Genomic DNA, 25,173 nt, shown 5'->3' on the forward strand with positions numbered 1-25,173 from the left:
GTCAAGGTTAGATTGAAATTAATTGAATGTTATGGAGACAAACTAGGTTGGCAATATTGTACAAATATTAAAAAGTTATTAATAATATGTTGAGCAGTCAGAACGAGCCCAAAAATGTAATGTTTCTTTTTTGGGAGAATGGGATGAAAGCGAGAACCGGGTTCCTTTTATCGTCCAGTTTAGCCACAATGCAGATGGGATGTATATTAGACACTAAATTCTAAAAACGAACATTCAAAATCTGGGACTAAATAATAAATAATAATAATAATAATAATAATAAACAACACAATTTGCACTTATTTAGCAACTTTCACACTGGAGGATAGAATCAAAGCACTTTACAAAAACAAATCAAGGCAGCGGAGTGGAGAACTCCATTGTTTTATATAGAGTGTATAAAATAAGAAATGGTCACTCACGACATCGCTGTTTGTTGTTGTGTGCAACCTGGCTGCCACGTTTGCCTATAAATAATAAAAACACAGTGGGTACACTTCACAATAAAACCTTGGTACAGACATCTCGGCACGTGATAAGGCGCTGTTTGAAATGCAAGGATGATTATTTATTATTATAGATAACGTCGATGAGGCAGCACCTGTCAACCTTTAGCCTCTTACCGTTTCATTGGCTGTAAAACTGAGCTGTTGGGGCTGTTGTACAATAATCAAAACATACAGTAAAAAGTGCTCCCACTGTCCGGAATGGATCTCTCACTCAGGACAAACTCCGCTAGATTTAACATTCCCCAGATTTACTCTATTACTGTAGCATTTCAGAATTTGGCAAATTGTAGAATTCGGTTTCAATCTTGAAGCCCAGATCTTAAAATAATCTTACAGAGAAATGGCTTGAAAATTAAAGTCTGTATTGAAGAACTTGGCAAATTCTGAGTGCTCTGAAATGTCACTTTAATATAGTAAATCTAGACCCAGGTGGAATTCCTAACCTTGTGTCTGTATAAATTAACCATCTGCATACCGTCATCACACCACCACCACCACCACCATCACCAATCTACATTTAAAGCAACACACAGCCATGAAGTCCCGCAGCGTAGAAGTTAATGCGCTTGCCTCGCAAGCGAGAGGAGCCAGGATTAATTCCTGGCCGGGGAGAAACCTTATGCAAGTTTCCTTAATCCGCTCACCTCTGTTTACCTAGTAGTAAAGCAACCCGGTTGTTAGTCAATTTTCCCGGGGTAATACCCCCTTTTTTAATCCACGACTGTTGTGCGCATGTGCTGCGGCTTTTCATCCACAAAATATAGTCAATTCATTTTTCAATATATTCTGTGAAGCTCTTTGAGACGTCTCAACAATGTGATAAGGTGCTACATCAAATCCAAGAATTATACTTGTTATTATGAAGTGAATGACTGTATTTAGCACTCAAATTCCTCCAAACCTTTTTATATCCCCCAGATTGTAAACAAGGACAATGCACATCATTAGAGTTCAACGTGCAAACTCAAAGCAGGCTTCATTGTGACTGAATATACAAACATTGAAAAATGCACATTGCTGAGCTCAATACCACTCATTCCTCTGCAGTTACTGAAACGCCATCTAGGGGTAGAAATCCCATCAGCTGGGCTGAACAGCATGGATTTTGCATTGCTCTTAACCCTTAACCCACTGCACAAACACGGGCTGCAACAAGGGATGGTCCTCAAAGTTTTCACATCGGGAGGTCCTCCCAACGTGAAAGGCGCTCTATAAATGTAGTTTCGTTGTTGTTGTTCAATCTTACTTTCAGCACAGCCTGAGCCGGGCCGATTTCACTAATAGTTGGTGAATGACAATAGTAATCCTTTCATTTGGTAAACAACAACAACAAGATTAGATTTGTATAGCGCCTTTCACGTCGGGAGGGCGTAAAGCATCATATATCGTCGTCAAGATGTTTCCAAGCGCTTCACAACATTTTTACTGTGTGCTGTAGTGACTGTGAGCAAACACAGCAGCCATTTTGCCGCAGCAGTGTCCCACAAGTTGCTATGAATTGAATGCCAAATTTTATTATTGTATTATTCAACAAATTTACCGTCGATTGGAGAACCTGTGCCGAGAAAATGTGTGGTTGGGATTTGGAATTCTCATGTGCACACCATTGTTGAGGCAAAGTCCATTGCTTCTTTTAAAAGGGAATTAAAGAGAGATGCTTAATAAAGTGTTTGATATTAAAGGGTAGAGAGATGGAGCAGCAGATTAGATTAAGTATCTAACATGGAAAAAACACCAGCTCAGGCCAGATAGGCCGAAGAGCCAGTGTCTGTACTGCAGCATTCCATGATTCTACCTCAGCATCTAATAATATTATTAAGAATAATCCTTGCAGTTGATATAGCGCCTCATCATGTCCCGCAAACAGTTGTGGATTGAGTGACCAAATTATTATTATTAATAATCCAGAATCCTTTTTAGTTCCAGTAACCCTGATATAAACATGGCTGCTTGCGAAACACAGATTGCTTGTGGCTCTATATTGATCAAAGGCAGCAAGTACAACAGAACTCAATTACACTGCAGCATTCAGATGCTGCCGATGGACGTATACGAATGTAGTCTTCCCCCGACTCCACTCTGAGCAGTGGGCAATTTTCAAGAGCTCCTACAGAGCAAACTAGTTTCAAAGCTGAGAGGTGTCCAGACTTGAAACAAGTCGATAATTATTGACTGTTTGAAATTCTGCTGTTTCACAACAAACTCCGTGTGACGTTGAATCTGCTATGAAATGTCTCCCGATCGTCAGTGTGGCCACAATTAGAAAAATATCTGCATGGCAGCAAAGCAGGAGCACAGCTCCTTGTCCGCATGCAATTGTTCATATCACACTGGTTCTTATTAGGAGAACGAAAATTGTAAGTGTTCTGTTTCAGCCCACATCTATCTGAATGCATTTATTTACTTGCCACTTTTCATAGGATCATAGAATCTTACAGCACAGTGGGAGGCCATTTGGCCCATCATGCCTGTGCTGGCTCTAGTTCCACTCCCCTGCTCTTACCCCATAGCCCTGCAAATTTCTCCTTTTCAGGTACCTATCCAATGCCCGTTTGAAAGCTACTATTGAATCTGAATATTCTAGATGCTATATCGAATGCAAGGATTTTATAATTTTACTATTTGAAAGTAGAATGTGTGCTAGTTTTTAAAAATAAATACTTGTATTTTATACAATAATTTATGCCAAAGAGACACAGTGGCTAATGTCAAAACACACTGCGCAATTAGTTACTTTGAAATACAGCGACTCTTATAAAGGCTAATGTGGCAGTTAATTTATGCCAACATGAACCAAAAATGAGATGAATGAGCAATTTTAGTCCAGTGAATTTTGAATGGAGGAGCAATATTAGCCAGTTGGAGAACTTCCTGCTTTTCAAATTAGTGCAATGGGATGTTAAATACCCACATGAATTACTGGATAAGGCAGATGAGACCCCGTTTAACATCTTAGCTTATGGAGCGATGCTCCCCCAGTACTGCACTGGAAGGTCAGGCCTGGGTAGGAGCTTAAGACCCAGTATATGCACGGATCCCAAGACAAATGTCCTACGAACACACTAGCCTTGGAGAATGTCCATTGATGGTTCACTAGACTAATACCTGGGCTGAAGGGGTCTTGTGGGGATGAGGGACTTGACTAGGTTTATATCTTTAGAGAAGAGATTAAGGGGTGATTTGATTGAAGTATTTAAAATAATGAATGCAATTGACTGGGTAGACAATGAATGACTCTTCAGCTTACAAGGGAGCATAGACTTAAAGCCAGAACAAAGATGGTTAGAACTGAGGTCAGGAAGCATCTCTTCACACAGACGGCTGTGAAGATGTGGAATGTTCAGCTCCAGAAAGCTGCAGAGGCAGAATCAATAGGATTGTTCGAAAGAAAGACAGATATTTAGGTTGGTAGAGGTATAAAAGAGTTATGCAAAAGAGACAGCATTGGCTTTGAAGGAATAAGCTCAATGGGCTGAAATGCTCTTGATTTCCTATGTTTCCACCCACTAAGCTAAGCAGTTACAGGTAAATGCAGGTTGAAGTTTAAAAAAGAGGGTATTGGGGGTGAAACAATGCGATATTCAGTGTCAATTATAACTGAGGGTTTTGGCTGGATCTGGATAGAGCGAGCAAGTGACCTGTTTCCGTGTTGTATATTCTTTGTAAATATCAATTTAAGATTGTCAACTCTTATAACAATATAATAATCCTCGCATTTGATATAGTGTCTTATTATGTCATTGAGGCGTCTCAAAGGGCTTCACAGAATATATTGCAAAGTGAATTAACTGTATTTGTGGGCAAAACGTGGCAGCCAATTGCGCACAGCACTGTCTGGTGATTTCATAAACAGTTGTGGATTGAGTGACCAATTTTCTTTTGGGAGAGAGGGGGAGGAATTATTACCCCCGGAAAGTGATTCGTCAGTCGACTAACAACCGGGTTTCTACTTACTGCTAGGTAAACAGAGATGTGTGGAGGAAGGAAACTTGCTTTAGGCAACTCTTGGCGATGTACCAGTCAATAAGCAGTGAAAACCTCCTCCCCCAAAAATTGGGAAAACAGTTGGACCAAAAGTCACAAGCGACAGCCACTGAGCATGTTCATGGCACCTTAGAAACTGCTGTCTGTCTGTTTCCGCCCTCCCTCACATAATCCTTATTTTAATGCTATGATAACCACCTCATTTTTCATCCCTTTCTTTTCAATCATATTTTCAATTATATCCTTTATTTAGTAAGCAAAAGCGAGCAGGGAAGGCAGAAAGTCAGACTAGCAGGATTCAATTCCTCATTTCATTCTCCAATATATTTCCAGTGAAACTCAACAGAATCGGAAAATTCCTATCTCTTTGCGTCCATTATATTTAAATTTCAGAGTGCTGCCGAGCAACTTAAAATGCTTATACGTCAGTCCCGTAATGCTAAGCATTTCAATAATTCAATGCCCATTTGCAAAACCTTTTTTTTTATAAAGCTTCACTTTGATATGTGGTCCAATAATCGCTCTCACCCAATAATATTGATTGAGAATGTATCATACAATTATAGAATGACCTTCCACACTAGTCCAACCCAGCAAAGTATGTTGAATTATTGGAGAGCAGCTTATTTTGACAGGTCAAAAAATCTCGCAATTTTTACAACTTTAGGAAAGGGAGAGAAGAAAAGAAGAAGTCTCATCTATCCTGCTTAAGTTGAACGTTTTATTAATTTGGATAAATGCTTAATGGAGCTCGTCAAATTCCCGCAAGACTAAATTTTATTAAAAATAATCCTGGCATTTGATGTTGCTTCTTTCATATTGGGAGGACATCTCAAAGTGCTTGACAGGATTCATTGTGATGTGTATGACTGTGGATTTTTTAAGGCAAACTTGGCAACCAATTTTGAGCTTGACAATTACCCACAAACAGCCATGAAGTGAATGACCAATTTTGGTTGGGAGGATTGCTGGCCAGGACATAGAATTACAGAATCCGACAGCACAGAAAGAGGCCATTTGGCTCATTGTGCCTGTGCCAGCTCTTTGAAAGAGCTACCCAATTAGTCTCACTTCCCAGCTCTTTCCTCAAAGCCTTGCAAATCATTTCTTTTCGAGTATATATGAAATAACCTTTTGAAAGTTATTATTGAATCTGCTTCCACCACCCTTTCAGCCAATGCTTGGGAGAAACTCCTTTCTCTTTTTCAATAGTATAATGAGATCTTTAATGTTCACTCGACATCAATATTTTAATGACTGAAAAACGCTTATTCAGATAAGGTCAAATTATACACTCAGTGAACAGAAACAAATTAGCACCAGATTTCTGGTTAGACATGTTCAATTTTTTAAATCTCTTTCAATTCAACTTCTTCCTAAAAAATGTGGTGAATCTCTTCCGAACATTACAATTATCCAAAACATGAAATTCCCCACCACTGCAAGACAGTTTAAGCTGATTTTCACATTCTCCCAGAAAATAGACAGTCACTATACTTTATAAGAAATCCTGTGAAATGTTTTAAGACACTTTCGTGATGCTATAAGGCACTATATGTGGAGTCCTGTAGCTCAGTGGTTAGAGAACTTGCCTTGAAAGCGAGATACCTGGGTTCAATTCCAGACAGGGCGAAACCTTGGCAAGTTTCCTTACTCCACACAGAGCCGAATAATAATCGCTCCAAAAACAAAACAATAATAAATTGGTCATTTTCAATCCATGACTGTTTGTGGGACTGTTATGTGCGCAATTGGCTGCCACGTTTCGCCCACAAATATACGGTCAATTCACTTTACAGTCTATTCTGTGAAGCACTTTGAGATGTTGAGAAGATGTGAAAAGCGCTATATCAAATATAAGGATTATTATTATACTATTACATCAAAAATAAGGATTATTTTTATTATGGATGACAGAAATACCCCAGCACGTATACAACAAATGGAAAGTATATAATAATGAACTATATAGCAGAGGTATTAATCTTATCTCTTTTTATTCTTTCCCCTTTCCTGTGCGAAAATGTTTAGAAGGAAAAGCAGGGAAGAATTGAAGGGAATAGGAGGGAGAGGGTGGGGGGTGGGATTTGATCCTTTCTAATTCACAGCGGGAGAGGCAGAAGAGAAAGAGTGAGATCACTATCACAACATAGGACTTAAGATATCTGTACATCTGGGCCTTAAAGCCTGGATCTGAAGTAGTCCTCACTCAGACTGCAAGAGATTGCTTCCAGGCAATTGCACCATAATAGAACATTAATTTGCAAATTATTTATTCACGCTGGTTGGAGAGATTACTGCCTTGAAGAAAATTTGATGTGATTTTGCCCAAATGCAGCAAACAACAATTTTGAATTCGGCCCACACAGAAAGTCATTTCACTTTAAACACTTTGCTTTACAATATATTCTGTGAAGCGCTTTTAGAGATGTCATGCTTGAATCACTTTATCACGCTTGTCTCAATGGCATGCCAAGGTACTATATCAAATGCAAGAATTATTATTGCTACATTTGTATAGCGCCTTTCATATTGGGAGGACATTCTCAAAGCTTTTCACAAAGAGTCTGGAAATGTGGGGAGTTGGAGGAGAGACAGTAACCAAAAGTGTGGCTGAAAATAATGGTAAAGAAGACAGTAGGATGATATGCGTGAGAGGGGAAAGAGGAAGAAACAAGGGAAAGAGACACCGTGCTGAAGAGATAACTCTCAGTATAAGGAGCAGTAGCAGAATTAAAGGCTGTCCCCACTCCAGCTTTTACTGGGAAAGGATCGCAAAATGTAATGGGACAAGACTGAAAATGCATCTGACAAGCAGTCATCAGAATCTCAAGGGAAGCCTGATCATTCCAGATCACTGTCAGAACCAATTCTGCAGAGATATTTTAATATATATGGCGTTATATAATAATAGGGCCTTACCACATCATCGGAACAAGTCAAAGCGCTTCATAGGATTTTATGTAAAGTGCAGTAGTGGCTGTGTACTTGTGGGTGACCTCCCAGCTCTCCGATATGAATTTTAATTAAATTAAAAATAACTGCAAGACTAGGCTGTAACCTCCCGTAATACTCATACGCACATGGCATATGTATATCATTCAGTATGCGTTGCGTTTATTGCAGTATCACGTACTAATGGAAATCTGATGCGTAGCACAGATGAAAAGGAGCTGAGAATGCCTTTGGAATGTTCATCACACAGCGAACCCCAGTCACTACACTCAACAGTAATGACCTGTGAGGCTCCCTGAATCCCATCTAAATCATTTGATGGGATAAATGCACTGCAATACTGCAAACACAGGAATGGGCAGAAAGGTGTTCCTTTGCTAGATGGGTTAACTCACATCTCTGTAAGCAGGATTCACTTTAATCACAGTCTTGTGCTACTGGGCCATGTAGAGTCTGCTTTTGCAGATTGCATGCTCTTATTGGTGTTGGAAAAGGCCAGCATTACACAAGGCTGTGCTGGTGGAATCACTGCATTGTTGGAAGTACCATTCTTTGGATGAGATGTTAAACTGAGGTCTTATTTGCCTGTTCAGGCGAATGTTAACTACCCAATGCCAACAATCCCAGAGATCCCAAAAGAGAAGATAGTTTCTCCCAGTGGCCTTGCCAACAAGCTCCCAGATAAAAATCAGTCATTCACTTATTTCATGGCTGTTTGTGGGTCATTGCTGTGCGCAAATTGGTTGCTAGGTTCACCTACAAAATACACAGTTACTTCACTTTGCGGTAAATTCTGTGAAGTGCTTTGAGAATTCTCCCTGATTTGAAATGCAAGAATTATCATCATTTATTATAAAACAGTCACTACGCTTGACAGTAATTAACTGTGAACACTGAAATCATTTGGAGTTAGATAAAGAATTATATAATTGTATTTACTTTCTTTTTCACTCGAGGATGTCACAAGATGATGTGGTTTTAAACATCCAAAATGGGTAGAAAAACATTGATTGAAATCAAATTCTGTCCCTTTGGCTGAGTATGAAAGTGCTATTGAAAATATAGAATCTTAACCTCATTGTGATCCTTCTTGTTGGAATACTTGAGATCAAGGTCATGCACCACAGAACTGTATAGTAGTGGATAGAGCACTCGTCACACAAATGAGAGGACCCGGGTTTGATTCCCGGGCAGGGCAAAACCTTAGGTAAGCTTCCTTACTCTGCACGCCTCTGTTTGCCTTGCAGTAAGTAGGAACCCGGTTGTTAGTCGATTGGCGGATTGGTTTCTTCGCGGAAATAATCCCTTCAAAAAATAATACTAATAATAATTTGGTCACTCAATATCCGACTGACTGTGGGACACTGTTGTTCGCAATTGGCTGCTGCATATCGCCTACAAAATATACAGTCAATTCACTTTACAGTATATTCTGTAAAGCGGTTTGAGACGTCTCAATGACGTGATAAGGCGCTGTATCAAATGTAAGGATTACCTATTATTAGAACTGGTAATTCTTGTAAATTTTGTGAAGTGCTTCGAGATGCCTCAAAGACACAATAAGACGCTGTACCAAATGCAAGGATTATTTATTATAAGTGTATGCGACACTGAGTCCTCCTGACGTGAAAGGCGCTTTATAAATGGAATCTTGTTGTTGTTGTTGTTTGTGCTCGTGATCATTGGCAGGGCAGGTTTTCAGTCCTGAACAATATTATTTTGTGTTCTTCTGCACTTGGCTAGGATTAGGAGTGCACAAATGCGAACCTGCTGCTTTCATTATGGAGGAGAGACGTGTTTATTGTAGGTCACGCTGGAGGAAAAGGGATGTCAGTCCATTAAGAGTAGCCGGAGCTCCGTGTCAAAGGTCAGTAATGGTGGTGGATGGGCTGAGTCTAAGTGGCACAGGGCTCCTGAGCAGGATGCATGAGAAAGAAAATTGCAAGGGCTAGAGACAAAGGTGATGTGAAACAAGAGGCCTGAGCGTATATAAGGCCAGAAGCCAGGAGAACGCAAGCAAATGTGAACAATGAAAACAGTATGAACATTGGTGCAGATACTAAGCAAAAAAGAACTGTATTTGTTTGCACCTCAATAATGAATACATATTGTAACAGAATGTATTTATGAAATGGTTGATGTCAGCAATGGTCCACAATATAATACAAATGACATTTATACAATGCGTTCCACATCAGGAGCACATCCAAAGACCTAGGCTAGCGATCGGAGCCGAGAGGGGACAGTGAGGAGAGGAAAGATGATCAAAAGCATGGTCAAAGATGTATGTATTGAGACATGCGTTGAAAGAGGGGAGGGAGGGAGAGAGAGAGAGCGAGCAAGTTGGAGGGAGTCCGAGATGGAGTTCCCTAATCGGCGTGCCAATCTGGACTAAATGTTTTCTACATCCCAGCACAATGGGGCTGCACTTTGAGCTTATTAATGTATTGAATATATTTAAGGAGTAGCAGCAAATGTGAGGTGATACACTTAGGTAGGAAAAATGATAGGAGGCAATATAGACTTGGTAGCTCAATCTTAATGGGGGTGAACGTACAGAGAGATCTGGGTGTTCAAGTAAGCGAATCATTAAAGGCAGCGGAGCAGGTAGATAAGGCAGTAAAAAAGGTATTTGATGTACTGAGCTTTATTAGTAGGGGCATAGAGTATAAGCTTAGGGAGGTTATGGTTAATCTATACAAAACACTGGTTAGGCCTCAGCTGGAGTACTGCATCCAGTTCTGGACACCTTACTTCAGGAAGGACATTAAGGCACTGGAAAGGGTGCAGAGGAGATTCACGAGAATGATACCAGGAATGGGGAACCTTAGCTATGAGGTCAGGCTGGAGAAGTTAGGACTTTTCCCATTAGAGCAGAGAAGGTTACGCAGGGACCTGATAGAGGCTTTCAAGATCATGAAAGGTTTCGACAGGCTAGATAAGGAAAAGCTGTTTCCGCTGGTAGGTGTGTCTGTGACCTGTGGTCACAGTCTTAAGATATCTACCAAAAGAAGCAGAGGGGAGGTTAGAAGAATTTTTTTCACTCAGCGAGTTGTTCGAATTTGGAATGATCTGCCTGAAAGGGTAGTAAAGTCCGATTCGATAACAGCTTTTAGGGAGAACTGGATAGGTATCTGGGGAAGACGGGTTTGCAGGGTTATGGGGAGAAAGCTGGTGATTGTGGTTAGTGAAAGTGACTTGCTCTATCAAAGAGCCGCACAGACTCGATGGGCCGAATGGCCTCCTTCTGTGCCGTAACATTTTATGAATCTATGAAAAAATAAGACATTACTTTCACTCGAGGAGTTGCCCTGCCTCCAGGCTTCAAACCTGCACAAAGCTCACACCATATTAAGAGACAATGACAAACAAACTGTAAAGTATTCTGCTGATGCATGTAAACTTGCTAGACAATTGCCAAATCCATTCCAGACACCAATGCAGTCATCTTTAATCCTTTTTGTGTGATAAGAGACTTTCCTTCACCAATTTAAAGGGAAGTGCTGAGCCAACAGGACCAGAAGTTAATATTTTCTTGCCTTAAAGGGACACTGTCTGTCACAGAGAAACAGGAGCTGGTACAGAAGCCCATCACTTCTGACAGAGTAACAGGTTTGCAGTCCTTTGTGTGTCAACATGATTCTGAGTCACAGTGTCAAGTGGCCCTGGAGATAAATGCTTGAAAAACAGAAATGCTGAAGGGTGTGGAATAAACGAGGGTAGTTCATGTGGGGAAAAACACTAGTGGCTTAAATGGCCGTTTTCTGGCTCGAACACTGTATGATCCTAAGACGACTGCAGCCGATCTAAACCTCAAACTATCTGTGAAATCAGAAAGCATGTATGTGAATCATTTTCTGACGCTGGCAGATAGAGATTGCAGACTATTAAAAGATGCCACTGACAGAGCACATGAACCAATAAACATTTGGATTCCATGTAATGCAGTGGTTAGAGCACTCGCCTCGCCCCGGGTTCAATTCCCGATTGGGCGAATACTTATACTTACTCTCTATGCCTGTTTACCAGCAGAAAGTAGGAACCTGGTTGTTAGTCAATTGGCGGATCACTTTCTAATCCTTCAAAAAAAAGCATAGCTTTTACCTGGTCACACACAGTGGAGATGCCAGGAATATCCATGTGCAGGTGGGATGCATGGAATTCGCAGCTTGGTTTGGCTACTCTTAAGCACGAAGATCGGTTTCCGCTTGTGACAGACATCCGGCTGACCAAAAAATAATCAGGTCACCCCTCAACCCTCTCAACTGCTCCCTATTTTTGAGTCCCCATGCCACCCCCAAAGCTCAAGACAATTACAAATTCAATGTTACTGTGTGAACTGACCAGCAAGGTGACTAACGCATTTAGTAACCTTGAACTAGGACTCCCAGTGCCTTTCACATCTGGCGAGTTACATTGGGAGCTGTCGGGAATCACATTGGACATCTTTGCAACCACCATGTCCAGCGATCATCAAAATCAGGTTGAACCCATGTAGGCCTGAAATTCCACCTAGATTAAGCCACTCGTTTTGTCTCAAAAATGGAAAGAATTAGTTCTGGCAACGTGATAAGGCGCTGTAGGTTATACAGTCATTTAAATTGACAGTATTATCTGTGAAGCGCATTGAGACATCTCAACTGCTTGATAAGTCATTTTATCAAATGCAAGGATTGTTAATATTATTGTTTAGAATGGTAGAAAAAAATATTGGGAGCTTTGTTTTTAACAAATAAGGAAATGTGTATTCCAATTGGGACTGGATTGAAGAATTTTTTCCCAATTCTGTGCACTTGAATTTTTTAAGGCAAAACTAAGACTGAGTGAGTGGCATTTTGGGTCTATAATATACGTTTGAATAAAAATAAGGCTGAATTCGAGAAAACTGCACAAGACTCCGAGAAAGGTAGAAATATTAATTACTGGCTCGAGCTTGCTACTCGGAAAAGAGAGAGGAAGGAAGAGAGAGAGAGAGAGAGAGAGAGAGAGAGAGAGAGAGAGAGAGAGGGAGGAAAAGGGAGAGCGAGAGAGGGAGAGAAAGGGAGGAGAAATAAAAATAAATTTAACAGCAAAAATCTAATTTCCGCCTGGCAAGCATGTCTCATCTCTAACTCGAGCAGTGCTAAGCGCACTGTGCTGTCTTGCATTAGCCCTTTCTAATAAACATTGAAAGATTACACTCTCAGTGTAACTATATTAGAAGGGGTCACAGCAAGTCAGAATCATTTATGTAGTATATCTACATTGAGTGATGCAATCACTCAGCAATTGGGAGCGCACACTCTCCCCCTAGGTTGCTGACTAGATAATGATTACTGGTAGATGACATTTGTTCCTCAGTTTCTGCAATGCCGGAGTAAAAATGTCAATCGGGGATATTACAAACTGGCAATATTAATACCCTGACAAAAAGGCCAGTTTATGATAATATCCCTGCACAATTTACCAGCACGTGTTTTTCCAAATGGCAAAAAGAAAAAATCATAAATCCCCCGGATAAATTGCGTTACGGTAAAAGGATGATTGCATTCATCCCTGAAGAATGCTTTTTTCGCCTTCATTTTTCACCACGTTTTTTAAAAAAAAATGACAGTTCACTTGCCCGCTCCTCTCCCCTCCCCACCCCCCCCATGTTCGGGTGTGATTAGATCAACTTCATTTAAAGACAAAGCAACATAAAGATAAAATAAATGATGGCAATCCTTGCATTTGGCATGTCAGGAGGACGTCTCAAAGCGCTTCACAGGATTTGCTGTAAAGTTTAGTGACTGTATGCTATGTGGGCGAAATACCAAATAAACTCGCCATATTGCAATGTTTCTAAAATATAGCGCCGATCACACAGGGTAGAGTCCTGTTCGAAGCAAAGCCTTACAAGCCTTACTCTGAAGATTTGTTAAAATCAAACAATTTACTTAAGATTACCCAAGTGGACTAAGAGATATTCAATACCATTCTAAAAGCAACACAATTTTTATAACTGAGAATGTTTGTGAAGAGGATGACGCTTGCAAGGTGTATAAAAGAGAGCAATAGGATGGGGGATGGATCTCTTGTGGAGCATAAATACCACAGAATAGTTGGGCTGAATGGCTTGTTTCCATGCCATATCATTCTATGCAATGCCACGTAATATCGTCACAGAGGTTCAAACAATTTGCTGTTGGAATTTGTTTTACGACTTAGACCCTAAGATGGAGGGCCGAGGCCACGACAGCAGTTAATGTAAAATGCTTTGAGATGTTGCGATGGGATCGGGTACAACTTCTTTCTTACATCGTCAAGGCACAAGAGAGTAGCAGAAGAAGAAAGAAAGAAAGAAAGAAAGAAAGAAGGTGTCTTGGCCGTGGTTATATCATGGGGAGCGAGCATTGTACAGGCATGATGGCTCACCCACCAAACACCAAACACACTTTACAGCATATCCACTTTACGGTGTATCCTATAAAGTGCTTTGAGATGTCTCAACGACATGATAAGGCTCTGTGTCAAATGGAAGGCTTATTGTTATCTTCTGTGTTGCAAATTCTAGGAATTGTTAGACAGGGAATTGTGGTAAGCATTTAAGCCTTTTGTTGTGTCTCTGTCCATGAGCAACAGAGGTGTTTAGAAATATCTCCCCACAAAACAAGAGCAAACTTAGGCTTCAATAACACCCTTTGGTGACGGGTAGCTTTACTGCTTCTCTCTTAAACATTTTCACGAGCAGGGATCTGAAATGGGTGTTTGATTTGATATAAAATGCTGTTTGGTAATTTCATGATTCATTTGATAGTGCCTGTAACGTCAAAAGGTCTCAAAGCTCGTCACAAGTAATTGCTGTAAGTGTAGTGACTGTCTTTTGTGGGCAAACCCGACAACCAATTTGAACATAGCTGTTCTCAGAAATGGCTGTGACGTGAAGGATTAATTTATCTGCAGGTTTTGTTAGTCAGGGTGGCGAGAGGCCAAACCAACCTTGCAGTGTTTCTCCCCTCACAGCACTGTTCTGATTTTAATTTAATTTAGGCCCATAAATGAGATCAACGGGAATAATAATAATAATCCTTGTGTTTGATATAGCGCTTTATCAGATCTTCGAGACTATCAAAGCACCTCACAGAATATACTGTAACGTGAATGAACTATATTTTGTGAGCGAATATTTGTGTATTCTGTGATGCGCTTTGAGATGTCTCGAAGACGTGACAATGCGCTATATCAAATGCAAGGATTATTATTATTAGACTGTGAATTGAGTCAAGTGAATTGAGGGGTGCAGGAGAGAGGAATAGGAGGAGTGGGGGCTTGCGTTCACTGTACGTAAGTCAGGTTACATAATGTCCGCATATGAGATGGGAGTGAGAAATGAAGAAATGCAGGCGGGAGACACAGGCAAACTGAAAACCCGACTGGGAGTGACACAATGTCTGAAGATAAATTATACTATCAGACTGCTTGCCACGTGTAAAGCACTGCCAGCTACTGGTGACTCTGTATAACACAATACGGTTAATTTTCGCTGACCTTTTCATTCAAACAAAAATCTCCTCCCCTATGTCAGGCGGGAGGGGAGCTGCTGGTAATTTAAATGAAGTTGAAACGGAAGGTTTCGAGCAGCCCGACAACCTCGATCATTCTGTGCTGTGCAAATAATGCTCCTCCTGCAATGTTGTTCTGCGTTTTAAAAATGTTGCTTCATTTATTTGGGGGGTTTAAGAAAATTCCCTGCTTTTCCATCCAATTTTGCCATTCGCTTGCTCTCTGCCTCCTGGGTACACACTGAAGAAACATGACCTTTCAGCACTCTGTCTCACCTCCTCTTCTCTCCCCTCTTGCTCCCTCTCTCTTTCTCTCTCGCTTTCAGACCCTTTCCCCTCCCCCACAACTGACAGCAACACTTCACCATCCTCTCTCCCGCTGCCTGGGAAGAAAACTGCTTCAGGTTTTCCTGGAATATTACAGATCATTCATTGAGCCCATCGAGTCAATGCCTGTGTTTTTCTCCACTTGAGCTACTGAGAGTAATCTCACACTCCTGCTCGCTCCCATCACTCTCTCACATTCCTCTTTTTCTTTTTGTTCTGTGTAATTCCCTTTTGGGGGAGAGTCTCCCAGAAAATGCACATGGTTACATCGTTTTATAAAACAAAATGTGGTCAGTCACTCCACGACTCTTTGTGGGACACTGCTTTGTGCAATTGGCTGCCGCGTTTCACCCATAAAAATACACAGTCAAGTCAATCGAGACACTTATAAAATACAAGGATTATCATTATAATAAATATCATTTAAGCTGTGAAGCACTTTGAGACATCTTGACGACGTGATAAGTTTTTTTTATATACGAACTTGAGGCCAGGAATACGTATCAAAAGTGGATATTAGCTTTGCTTCTTAAAAGAATCAATAATAATAATAATACTCCTTGTATTTGATATAGCACCTTATCAGGTCATTGAGACGTCAATATTTTCAAGCCAGTTGTTGGTCAGTTGCAAAAATTGCCCTTAATCTGGCTCAGAGGACCCACCAGGTGGCTAAGTGCTGTGTTAAGTGGAGAGTGTAGAGAAGCTCTTCTGCAATTGGGGATTTCAGAGTGTTGTTAGTGGAGGGAGCTTTCCTGGTGTTGACGACCATTACTAACCTAACTCTTTTTAACATACTTTCTTGTCTTGTTACTTCACTGTTGAACAGTAAATAGGCAGACACTCGCCTGGCTATGGCCTCCTGTTTGTCTGTTGCCCCTCTGCTCTACCAGCGGCGGCCGTGATTTCAGCTCCTATACCCCGAAGCTTTGGAACTCTCTCCCTCAATCCCTCTTCCTCGTCCCCTCCTTCCCCTCTTTTAGATCATGGACTGAAGACCTTCCTCTTTGACCGTGCTTTTGGTCACCTCCTTCCCCCCTCTCCTGCTCGCTCGGCGTTAGGCTCTATCACTGTTAAGCGCTCCGAGATGCTACCTCGCGTGAAGGGCCTTATATAATTGCAAGTTGCTGTTGTTACTTATTTTCTTAGAGGCCGATAGGAGAGCTAAATCAGTCAGGGGCTTGATGTGGGATCAAAAAATTATCAGTTCAGATCAGACTGGATCCATTCATAATTGATAATAATCCTTACATTTCATATAGTGTCTTTCATATTGGGAGGACGTCTCAAAGAGGGTTACAGGATACACTATAAAACATGGGGACTATAATTTGCAGGCAAAAGCAGAAGTTAACTTGCGCACAGTAATGTCCCATGAAACAGCCATGAAGTTACATTACTCCCAGCCATTCTGGCATCATTCCCAGTTAAAAGCTATTATGGATTCTGCTTAAATCTCCCTTTGGAAGGGCATTCGTGAATGAAGCTTGGAAGCATAACGAGTCCTTAACTGCAAAGCAAAGCCTCCAGTACAGGGCAAGCACCACCACAACAACAACAAGATTCCATTTATAGAGCGCCTTTCAGGTCAGGAGGATGTCCCACATAACATAGTACCAGAGCTTAGGTTCAATCATTCAATTTCTTGCGAACTCTCCTCCTCCCGCGCCCCTCCTCCCTCACACACACCGCTATACCACCACCTTGAATTTATATAGCAGCCATCACGTAGCATCAATGTCTCCAAGTGTTTTAAGTTGGTGACCTGCAACTGTATTCAATTTCTCTCAGCACAGGACAGGGTTCTTTCTGATTGGAATTCTTGTAACCCAAGGGATAAGATGTCACAAGAGCGTAGAACAGATTTTGTTTTTACAAAACAAGTATGTAGTGAACAAATAAAAATCATTCCAGTAAAGACGTTTCTTTTCCAAAACTGCTCTGGCCGGCATGTCGTACATTCCCTAAAAACAACAACAACTTACATTTATATAGTACCCCTCATGCAGGGTAGCATCTCAGAGCACTTGACAGTGGTGGAGCCTGACACCGAGCCAAAGAGGGGGTACGGGATCTACCTTAAGCACGGTCAAAGAGGAAGGTATCCCAACCCTCAGCTCGAGTGTCGATCCCTGGCTGTGCAGCGCCTTGGGACATCCTCCTGATGTGAAAGGCGCTGTACAAATGTAACTTGTTGTTGCTGTTGTCTTGGCGCGACTAAGATGGGGAAGGAGAGGACAAGGTGGAGGGACTGAGGGAGAGAGAGTTCCAGAGTTTTGTGGCGTAGTGGCTGAAAGCGCATCTGTCGATGGTGAAATGGAGGGCACAAGGAACAAGCAGGAAGCCGGAGCCGGTGGTGATGACGAGTAGTGGAGTGGGGTAGTACTCTACTTACTTAGGGAGATGTTTCTCCCCATCGGCACAAAGTTCCAGCAGTCCCATCAGCACAGCCGACACGTCCATGTAGGGCTCCCACACGGTGAAGCCGCGGCCAATCAAATCGATGGCCGTTCTGCGGATGGTGCTGTGTGCTGGAAGCTTCGGGGCAGGCGCCTGTAACAGCAGGTACGTCAATGCCTTGCCTGAAAGTACAAGCAAACAAGTCAACAATTACACTAAGTGTTTGAAAAAAGAACAGGAAGCACAGTCCGACCCATCTTCAAGGTCCGTCTCAAGACCTTCCTAGTGTATATAGTACGGAGGGTAAGAACCCACTTATTTCAATCTTTCTTTCATTATTAGTAGAGAGAGAGAATAAATGCATATTAAGGGCTATTGTCACAGATTTCAGCAGCGCTATTCACTCTACAGATCTTGTGCCTTACAATATTAGTTACTAGATAATACGATAGTACTTATAATACTAATATCTCTCATTTAGTGCCTTACCACATCTTCTAGATGTCTCAAAGTTCTTCAAAGTGTAAAGTGAATATTTTATCGGCGAAACGTGGCAGACAATTGCACACAGCAGCGTCCCACAAACAGTCGTGGATTGAGTGACCAAATTATTATACATGTTTTGAAGGGATTATTACCCCCAGAAAACCGATCCACCAATCGACTAACAACTGGATTCCTACTTACTGCTAGGTAAACAGAGGTGTAAGGAAATTTGCCCAACATTTTGCCCTGCCTAGGAATCAAACCTTGCGAGGTGAGTGCTCTAATTTGTAATATTAGATACTATATAATACAATACCAACTTAGATAGTAGCTAAAAGAAACAGTAAACATTGCTTTTATCAATAGATTTTTAAAAAATAATAAAGCATAGAGATGAATTCAGACTCCCAACAATTCAGTTTGCACAATGTAGCTCGAAGCACAGAGCCAAATTCTAGATTAAGGACATTGTCATTTCAGAATTATTTGAAACCTGTTAAATGCAAAGCTGCAAATCGGCCGTGGCTGCTTTTTGGCGATGTTGTTATGGTGAAATTGGATGCGCGATATGACTGACATTGTGTCAATGGCACAAACAGAAAGCATATTTGGGTCACTGGCGACAGACTCTGAGAATGTAGTGATCCTTCTGCCGTGGTCAGCAAAGTGCATTGGAACACAACGGTCTCGGGAGAGGGCTGCAGCAGCCAGGACTGGCATTTATCGGAAAGCTATTGTTTACAGATAAGGATAGGGTGAATTAAGGCCAAGGCTTGCAGCATCAATCTGCGCTGGACAATTATCTGTCCACATAACAAGCGGAGAGAGGGTCGTGACTTAAGGGTCTGGTTAAATAAAGATAGAGAGAGGCTAACTGTGTGAGAACTCCTCATATTTAAATTGACATTTCAATATTATTTCATACAAAAGGAGTCACTTGTTTTGTCCAGAAAATATAAAATCAAAGACTCGCGTGCTCATGCCATAAGTGCAAGCACCTCAGAGGCTAAATCCATCAGAAATTGTTTATTAAGGAACCATCTGGACTAAGTACTGCTTTGAACAAACCCTCGAGTAACACAGGGATAAAAAAAATAATAATTGTTGCATTTGATAAAGCGCTTTTCACATTTGGCAGATGTTTCAAAACGCTTCACAGAATATACTGTAAAGTGAATTGACTGTATATTTGTGGCTGACAATTGCACACAGCAGTGTCTCACAAACAGTTGTGGATTGAAGTGATCAATTTATTATTATTTTTTTTCTTGAGGGATCAGGCGTGTGGAGTAAGGAAAGTTGCCCAAGGTTTTGCCCTGCCAGGAATCGAATCCAGGTCTCTCGCTTGCGAGACGAGTTCTCTAACCACTGAGCTACAGGACACCGCATCCTGTATCCATATCCCTGCATCCAGGGATGCGGCTTTAAGTAAACAAATAGGCTGAGGAAGTAAGAGTAAGAATAAATAATATTTGGATTTGACACAGCGCCTTATCACGTCTTTGAGATGTCTCAAAGCGCTTCACAGAATATACTGTAAAGTGGATTGACTTTTGTGGGTGAAACACAGCAGCCAATCGCACACAGCAGCGTCCCGCAAACAGTTGTGGATTGAGGGACCAAATTTTTATTTGAGGGATTATCAACCCCGGGTAGAAATCCGCCAGTTGACTAATAACTGGGTTCCCTACTGACTGCTTGGTAAACAAAGGCGTATGGATAAGGAAACTTGCCTAAGATTTCAGCCCACTCGGAAAACGAACCCGGCTCCTCTCACTTGTGAGAGAGCGCACTAACCACTATGCTACGGGTTGGAAAGGACGGTGGTATGGGAGGGAGGGAACAAAGCCAGACAACAAGTCAGAAACGTCAGTCTGCTGCTGGATGCAAAGCCATACAAACATATCTAGAGGCCAGAGCACAAGCTGGCAAAAAAATCAATCCAATGTCAAAATATTTCTTCGATGCTGTTATTGTAACAATGTGATAATACAGAGATTATTCAGCATAATTAGTTACTCAAGCCTTCTGCTTTAACCTTGGCTGTCTCCCCATCACCTATCCATTATTTTCTGGGAGCTATAAACATTAATTATAATTTTTTTCCCCTTTGGTTCCAGCACCTAGAATCTCCGAGACGGGAGATTTTGCTGCACAGAGTGGATCGGAATATCGCTCTTTAAAGCGATGACCTTTTTGTAAATAACACTATAGATTATTTTAAGGCTATCCAGCACCACATGCGGAGGGAGGCAACGGAAAATCATTCTGGCTAAAATAGAAGAAATGGTCAGCATTATGCAGCACGACACTAGTCCACTCCTTCCGCTCTCCATTCCCGTCCATTTCAAGGAAGTGCATAATTCAAACATAATAAGAACATAAGAATTAGGAGCAGGAGTAGGCCTTTCGGCCCCTCGAGCCTGTGCCCCGCCATTCGATAAGATCATGGCTGATCTTCTGACCTAACTCTAATTACCTGCCCTATCCCCAAATCCCCTAATCCCTCTATTTTTAAAAAATCTATCAGTCTCAGCCTTGAAGATGTTCAAGAACTGAGCATCTACAGCCTTCTGGGGGAGTGAATTCTATAAATTCACTACCCTCTGAGTGAAGAAATGTTTCCTCAACTCTGTTCTAAAAGGCTGACCCTTAATTTTAAGACTGTGACCCCTGGTTATAGATTCACCTACCGGGGAAATAGTCCCTCAGTGTCTACTTTATCAGCCCTTTAAGAATCTTATAAGTTTCAATAAGATCCCCCCTAATTCTTCTGTACTCTACAGAATACAGCCATAGTTTATTCAGCCTATCCTCATCCCAGGAACTAACCGAGTGAATCTACGCTGCACCCCCTCTAGGGCAAGTATGTCCTTTTTTAAATAAGGAGACCAAAACTGCACACAATACTCTCGGTGCGGTCTCACCAAGGCCCTATACAGTTGCAGCAAGACTTCCCCACTCTTGTACTCTAAACCTTTTGCAATGAATGCTAACATGCCGTTCACCTTCTTCGTTGCTGCTGCACCTGCAAACTAACTTTTTGAGACTGGTGTACAAGGACACCCAAATCCCTCTGCGCACTAACACTATCTAATCTCTCCCCCTCTAGAAAATAATCTGTTTTTCTATTTTTACTACCTAGGTGAATAACTTCAAACTTCCCCACATTAAATTCCATCTGCCACCTACTCGCCCACTTTCCTAGCCTATCTATATCCCGTTGCAATCTTTTTGCATCACCCTCAGAGCTAACACTCCCAACTAGTTTAGTGTCAATAAATATAATGCAACTTGCATTTACATTGTGCCTTTCTCATTGGATTATGTGTCGAAGCGCTTTACAGAGAAAGTGTTAGACACCAAGCAGGGAGGACGTTACATATTTGTACAACAACATCTTGCATCTATATAGTGCCCTTCACGTGGGTAGCGTCTTGGAGTGCTGTAACAATGGTAGAACTTGATAACAAGGTTTATGAGGGAAAGAGGGATGATGACTAGTAGTTACAGTCGAAGAGGAAGGTCTGATCAAACCAAAGTTCCATCTGCCACCAACTTTGGTTTATTGTCACATCCGAAGGACGGCTCCTCCTTCAACAATGCAGCACAACCCACAGCACCGCACTGGAATTTTCCTTGAGTTCAATGTCTCGATGTTACATTTGAACCCACAACCTTCTGAATAGGAGGCAATAGTGCTATTAACTGAGCCAGGCTGAAATGATAACTTATAACAATATTATTGCCCGTATATCAAGTATTATGAACTGAAAGTAATCTACAATTCCCTATGAAAATTCCACACAGCATTTTAAAAACAAGCTGGGGCTAGTCAGGATAGATTTTTGAGGCAGCAATCTGATGGCAAGCCCTGGCCTAGAAACATGTAAATGTGATAACAGATCTGATGTGATCATTATTAAATCGAACCAGTTATGAAACGGCAGAATTTCAATCAATAATTGAACACCCACATACCCGAGGCAAATGGTATGCTCCATGAAAGTTTGGGAATATTATTCACTTCATCTCTGTTCAGAAAGCAGCAGGAAACTACATTTTGATCCAGTGCCAGGGGAGCGCTGTACTGTCAACAATTTACATTTATATTGCACCCTATATGTGGGAAAACATCTCGGAGCAGTTCACAAAGCCAGGATTGGAAACCAAAGAAAGGAGAAGGGGGACGAGAAATGGAGACAAATTATGTTCTTATGGAGAAGGGGGGAAGGAGAGGCAGGTTTTCAGGTGGGAGTTACGGACATGTAGAGAGGGTCGGGGGAAGGCAAGATGGAGGGAGTTCCACTGGTTTGGGTTGTAGTCGCCCCAGTGCTTTGGGAAGTCCTCCCGATGTGAAAGGCGTTACACAAATGCAACTTGTTATTGTTGAAGGTGAAAGCATGGGCAAGGCCACACCTCAAACCCAAGTTAGCTGAGTGGAGGGGGTCAAGCAGAAGAGTGGGACAGGCTTTAAAATTCAGGTGGGTTTTAAAAATTCAATGGTACTGCTAGAAAAGTAAAGGGAGTTTCTCCTGGTGTCCTGGCCAACAATCTCCCAGATAAAATTAGTCATTCACTTGTGTTTTTGCGGGACTTTGGTGTTTGTGCGCAAATTAGTTTCCGTTTTCACCTATAAATACAGTCACTGAACTTAGTAATCCTTGCTTTGATATAGCGCCTTATCACGCCATTGAGGTATCTCAAATTGCTTCACATTACAGTAAATTCTGTGAAGTGCTTTGAGACATCCTCCTGACGTGAAAGACGCCATATCAAATGCAAGGATTATTATTACTATTGTTTCAAAGAAACATGGTGTATTGCTCCCAGTTATCCTGTTATTCTAAATTCACCATCAAATTCAATTTAAAAACCTTTCAATCTGATGTTGTTTGTGGGACGTCACTGATACAGTTTAGCTGCTGCATTTGCCTCTGTATTCGAAGAAAAATAGGCGCTGATGTTTTGATGAAATTTTTTAAGAACATCTCCAAAACCTTGGGGAAGGTTAAGATGTTAAGATTCAATAACTAATGTTTAAAATCCTGCAAAATGTGTGTTGAAGCTTATCCTACACAAGCATTCCAGGATGCTGCCCCACGTGAAGGACGCTATATAAAGGCAAGTTGTTGTCATCCTGTGCATGAACAGAAAGTCCCTGTTTATTTTGAACATCCTGTAAAATAACAATAAGGGAAGCCACATTCTAGCAGTGTGCAGAGCGAGGCAGCAAACTGTATTCAATTTCTTTCCTTCGTCCGCAGGTGCTGGCCAGATGAAAGAGTGCTGGATCCACTGCCCGTTTCTGAGAACAGACATCTTTGTTTAAGCTTTGACTTGGCTTAAATGAACGAATTAATATTGACAAAGCATCAACTAAGCTAATGAGTTGTTAGTTAAGGCAATAAACATGTCACATTACAGTCAGCACAGTAAAGAGGTAATTAGCTGTGGAAAAGCTCCGCTGATTGGAGTCGTTGAGATCCTTTGCTCTTAACCTTTGAGCCCATTATCTGGGACAGGACGTAGAGCAGCTATGCTAATCTGAGCTCACCAGTTGACAGCTCTGTTGCTGGAGCAGGCTCCTTGTAATCAGTATTCAGTAAGTATTAGTGTGAATGAAAGATTTAAAGAAATGCACTATTTTATAGTAAATGAGTCGCCTGCATCTCAAACCACAGCTGCGCTGTTCTATTACTAATAATTGTTATTTATTGCATTTGATATAGCGCTTTATCACATCGTTGAGATGTCTCAAAGCGCTTCACGGAATATACTGTACAGTTGATTGACCGTATATTTTGTGGGTGAAACTTGAGATCGTTTTTTGACAGATAAAACTCACAGGCTGTAATAACTCCTTAAAAACAAAAAGCAAAACCAAATTCAACTCCCCTTTTTCCCCAGCTTGGCATCAAACTATGCCACTGTTCGCTACTCCAAGCTGCTATGCTGCGTGAAGGGTGCTATATAAATGTAAGTTGGTAATTTTGACTGCTCATCCCATTGTTATTTGTGGCACGTTGCTAGAATTTTGTTTGGTCAGCCGGGTATCTGACACATGTGGAAACCCATCACCATGCTTAAGAGTATCTAAACCAAATTGAGAATTCCATGCATCCCACCTACAGGAAAGTTCCCACGTATTGGAATTGAATGCACACTGGAAGGATGCACCCTGCTCATCTAATTCTGGAAAGTATTAAGTGAGAGTTGGGAAGAGCCAAAGCTTGGGGACCACAGAGTGTGCATTGCAGGAAATCCAGAGACAGATTGTTGGAATGGAATGCGCACTCTAACTCTCTCCCTTTTCTATTACTTTCCATTGGACTCCATTCACTGTTCCTGTTCCTCTACACTTATATGCCCTTTCACTTATTTTCTCCTCTGTTATTTTACGCTTTCTCTTTTTATATACGTATTTAAAAGCGAAGTTTCCTTCCCTGTTATCCTGCTCCCCTGTTATTTTCCCTTTATGGTTGGAGAGTAAGCTGTACTTTGGATTTGGTTTCCTGCTGAGCACCCTTCGCAATCACTTCTCTGCAGCAAGCAAACCAGCCACAGCTTCCTTCCATCCAGCTGTGATAGAGCCACCAGTGCCTCTCACTGTATCAGCAACAGGGCAGAATGGATCCAAACTGTGCAGTAAGCACTTGCCATTGCGACTATTGCCAGCTAAGACACAAGCACCAGCAAGGAGGATCAACCTCTCCAATTGCTGCCATAACAATGACAGTCAAGTGGAAGCAACAGTAGAGCTGAACCTCATCTTGAAGTGGTGGGGAGGGAGATAATAATATAATAATAATAATCTTTGCATTTGATGTAGCGCCTTATCACGTCTTCAAAAGCGCTTCATAGAATATACTGTAAAATGTATTGAGTGTGTATTTTGTGGGCGAGATGCGGCAGCCAATTGCGCACAGCAGCGTCCCACAAACAGTCGTGGATTGAGTGACCAAAATTATTGTTTTGAGGGGATTATTACC

At 41.4% G+C, this 25,173-nt stretch overlaps 1 protein-coding gene across 1 annotated transcript in view; it reads right to left on the reverse strand.

Annotated features, from left to right (window-relative positions):
• LOC121848047 (WD repeat-containing protein 7-like) overlaps nt 1–25,173 on the reverse strand; it is a 244,397-nt gene that overhangs the window by 68,989 nt on the left and 150,235 nt on the right. The window contains exon 6 of the mRNA XM_042331965.1: nt 17,691–17,877. Coding sequence (XP_042187899.1) covers nt 17,691–17,877 — 187 coding nt within the window. The remainder of the gene's footprint in view (nt 1–17,690; nt 17,878–25,173) is intronic.

This window comes from Callorhinchus milii, unplaced genomic scaffold (genome assembly GCF_018977255.1).
Source record: "Callorhinchus milii isolate IMCB2004 unplaced genomic scaffold, IMCB_Cmil_1.0 Scaffold1, whole genome shotgun sequence".
Lineage (NCBI taxonomy): Eukaryota > Metazoa > Chordata > Chondrichthyes > Chimaeriformes > Callorhinchidae > Callorhinchus > Callorhinchus milii.